Below are 4,015 nucleotides of genomic sequence, written 5' to 3' on the forward strand. Positions count from 1 at the left end.
AGAAGATGGGGGAAGGTCGTCCCAAAACCCATCTGCACATCTCAGTGCAGGCAGAGGCTTTTATAAGGAGGGAGAGGCCAAAAAGAGCAAAGAGGTCAGCAGGCGGGGCTTGAGAAGTTCTCTACATGCCGACAGGCACATTCCAATATGATAAGGGTCTTACAAGTGGTCACGTGTTGGTCCAGTGTGGGTCATCCTAGACTTTGTCCTCCTGGTTCTAAGGTTGAAGGTCAGCAAATCTCCCAGAATTCGGAAGGTCAGAGTTCATAACTTATAAAATTTGTTCCTAGGATTCTTATGCAAACATGTTGTTTACCTACAAGCGTCATTATTAGTCAGGGTCTGCAGTTACAGGAACAATGTGGAAAGAATGGTGAGGTGAGTTGTAATTCCCATGAATTACATGAATTCATGGAATTACTGTGACATGAATAATGAGATTCTTACTTCTTCTTCAAGGCATTTGCGACCTTTGCAAAATCAAATTGGCCCTGGTTGGTTTGGCTAAGTGAATAGAGTGTCAGCCTGCGAACTAAAGGGTCCTGGCTTCGATTCCTGGTCAAGGACACAAGCCCAGGTTGTGCGCTTTATCCCAAGTGAGGGACTTGCAGGAGGCACCTGATCCATGACTCTCTCATCAAGGATATTTCTAACTCTCTCCCTCTCTCTTCCTCTCTGAAATCAATAAAAATATATTTAGAAAAAAAAGCGGACACTCTATCCACTGAGCCAAACCGGCTCAGGCGCTAGGTAGTCTTTAAATGACTACCCACCTGGTACGTTAAACCAAAAAAATGATAAACTATTTTAAAACAATGTGCATTCAATCTGAATGCAACACTTGCTTAATATTTTTTAAATATTTTTATTGACTCAGAGAGGAAGGAAAAGCGAGAGAGAGAGAAACATCCATGATGAAAGAGAATCAAGGATCGGCAGCCTCCAACACGCCCCCTACTGGCGATCGAGCCCGCAACCTGGGCATGTGCCCTCTACCGGGATTCAAACCGTGACCTCCTCGTCGATAGGTCGCTGCTCAACCACTGAGCCACGCAGGCCGGTTCAGCAGTGCAATATTTTTAATATGAGAAACACACCTTAGAAACACATCCCTCACGCTCTCCTGTCCTCAGCCTTACAGGTTTCAATTTGCATTTTCACACACTTTACTGCAAGAGGAGAATTTAATCAGCAGTCAGTGATCTCTTTAATACAACCATGGATGCCCTGAAGTTGATTTCTGGGGCTCCCCTTGGGCCCTCTGCCTGCCGCCTCTCTCTGGTTCGATTGTAGATGAATTTTATGATCGCTGGGATTTGTTTGGGGCTGTTCATTGCTAAACACATTTAAAAACCCTAATGCACACAGAGCTAGATGTTAACGCCACATACAGAGATGGCTCGAGCCTTCAGGAGACGTGCCCTCGCATCCCTCATAATTCCTCAAAGGAAAGAGACGATCAGCATAAAACACCCGTAATCCCCAAAACATTCCTTCTTTTTTTGGAGAGGGTCGTATTGGTTGACGAACCTCAGGAGATCAAACAATGAGAACGCTGGTGATTGACATGAAAACTATTTCCAGGGATGTCTTTGAGCCTTGTCTACCGGGGATGGGATAATATTTTCACGCTTAAGGTCTTTTTCTTTCTCTTTCTCTATTTCAAATATTTTGACTAGAGGCCGGTGCACGAATTCATGCACCAGTGTGGTGCCTCTGACTGGCCTGCGGGAATTGGCCGAAACGGGCTTTCTGACATCCTCCGAGGGATCCCAGATTATGAGAGGGCACAGGCCAGGCCAAGGGACCCCACCAGTGCAGGATCAGGGCTGGGGTGGATGTGGGAGGTTGACCAGATGGGGCGGGATCATAGGAGAGCTTCAGGGCATGTCCAGCCCGTCTCACTCAGGCCGAGTCAACCAGACAACAGCAGCAAGCTGACCTACCAGTCCGAATGTCTTGTCCCTGGTGGTCAATGCATTTCATAGTGAGCAGTTGAGCAACCTTAGCATATCATTTGCATATTGTACTTTGATTGTTTGAACAGATGAATGGTCAACTGGACAGTTTGCATATTAGGCTTTTATTATATAGGATTGGTTTCATACAGGAAGGGAGTGAGAAACATCAATGATGAAAGAGAATCATACATCGGGTGCCTCCTGCACACCCCCTACTGGGGATCAAGGCCAAAACCAGAGCATGTGCCCTTGACCAGAATCAAACTTGGGACCTTCTGGAGTCCACAGTCCAACTCTCTATCAACTGAGCCAAACAAGCTAGGGTTCATTGGTTAATTTTTGTCTGTGCCCTGACCAGGAATCGAACCGTGACATCCAGGTTCATAGGTCGTCCCTCAACCACTGAGAAACACCAGCTTGGCTCAAAATGATTTTATTGATTTGAGAGAGAAGGAGAGAGACAGAGAGAGACAAAGAGACAGTGAGAGAGAGAGAAGGGGGAGGAGAAGAAGAAGAAGAAGAAGAAGAAGAAGAAGAAGAAGAAGAAGAAGAAGAAGAAGAAGAAGGAGATGAAGAAGAAGAAAAACAGCAACAATAACAGCAAAAAAAACCAGGAAGAAAATCAACAGGATGAAACAGAGAAAGAGAGAGACATCAATGTGCCCTCGCACCCTGGTGTGGCAGATAGAATAACAGAGCTTAGTTAAAAGGTGAACAGAACTATACACGTCCCACCAGCAGGCCAGCAGGACTGGGATTCAGGTTGACAAGAGCCAGGGACCCCATCAGATGTCCTATGAGTCTTCCATCAGCTCAAGGATTATTTCCTCTATGTCATCCTCCTTGATGTGGTGCACGATGCGCCAGAACCGGCCCATGGAGTCCAGGTACCAGCTGCCAAACTGGAGCGACCACATCGAAGGCATGGTGCCCGAAATCTGGGGGCTGGTGATGAGTGTGATATGCTCACTGGGGATGACTTCCTGGCGCAACTGTACTTTCAGGACACATCCTGTCTCCATGCCGAGATGCAGCCACGTGTGCTGCGTCTCGTCCTTGTACACCGAGTGCCCATGGATCCTTAGGCTAAAGGGATGTGAGTTGAGGTGCACCTTCAACGGGAGCTCAGCCATGACCCCTCCGTGGTCCAAGGAGCAACAGCCACTGCTTCTCAGAGCCTCTCGCTACTTCAGTCCTGGTATCGAAAGACACGGGATGGGGTCTCGAAACTCATTTTATCTCGGCTTTTATCTTTATTGTTTTTATGGTTGTGTTTGTGGTTGCCTTTGGTTTATTTTGCAAACTTATAAATCTCAACTTTTCTTTCTTTTTAGCATTAGCTCTCTCTCCTAAAACAAACTGTTCAAAATGTACTTCATGTAAAATATGACTCTATGAAGGTAACATGGTCCTATAGAATTTTAAAAACCTTTTTTAAATGACATTTAACATAGAACCTTAGGTTCATTTCAGGGTTACACCCCAATGATTACACATTATACAATGGACTAAGAAGTCATGCAATTTATCTCATACCCAACTGACAAGTTACACAGTTATAAGAATATTACTAGAAGCTCAGTGCACAAAATTTATGCACTCAGGGGGGTCCCTAAGCCAACCCTGGGGCCTCTCCCAGTCCGGGACCAGTAAGAGAAGTCCAAGTGACAACAAAAGCTGGTGTTAGTGCTCCCGTGGTGGCTCCCACCAACCCCAGTGCTTGGCAGCTGTGATCCTGGCCTTTGACTAAGTGGCGCTCCCCATGTGGGAGTGCACTGACCACCGGTGGACATTTCCTGACATGAGCATCTGCCCCTGGTGGTCATTGCGTGTCATGGAGACCAGTTGTTCTGCCATTTGGTCGATTTGCATATTAGCCTTTTATTATATAGGATTGCATTTAATCAATGCTCTACTTTACTGTGCCATGACTATTCTTTCATTTTTTTAAAATAGTTTTACTGATTTCAGAGAGGGAGGGAGAGGGAGAGAAAGAGGAAAAAAAGACCAATGATGACAGAGAATAACGGATTGGTTGCCTCCTGCACACCTCC

The 4,015-nt window shown here is 45.9% G+C and overlaps 1 protein-coding gene across 1 annotated transcript; it reads right to left on the reverse strand.

Moving 5' to 3' along the window:
• Positions 1–2,755: 2,755 nt before the first annotated feature.
• On the reverse strand, positions 2,756–3,094 carry LOC132223739 (protein p13 MTCP-1-like). The gene has a single exon (XM_059678764.1). It carries the CDS (start codon positions 3,092–3,094, stop codon positions 2,756–2,758), a length of 339 nt encoding a protein of 112 aa, XP_059534747.1.
• Positions 3,095–4,015: the final 921 nt, after the last annotated feature.

The sequence above is a fragment of the Myotis daubentonii genome, chromosome X (assembly GCF_963259705.1).
Source record: "Myotis daubentonii chromosome X, mMyoDau2.1, whole genome shotgun sequence".
Taxonomy (NCBI): domain Eukaryota; kingdom Metazoa; phylum Chordata; class Mammalia; order Chiroptera; family Vespertilionidae; genus Myotis; species Myotis daubentonii.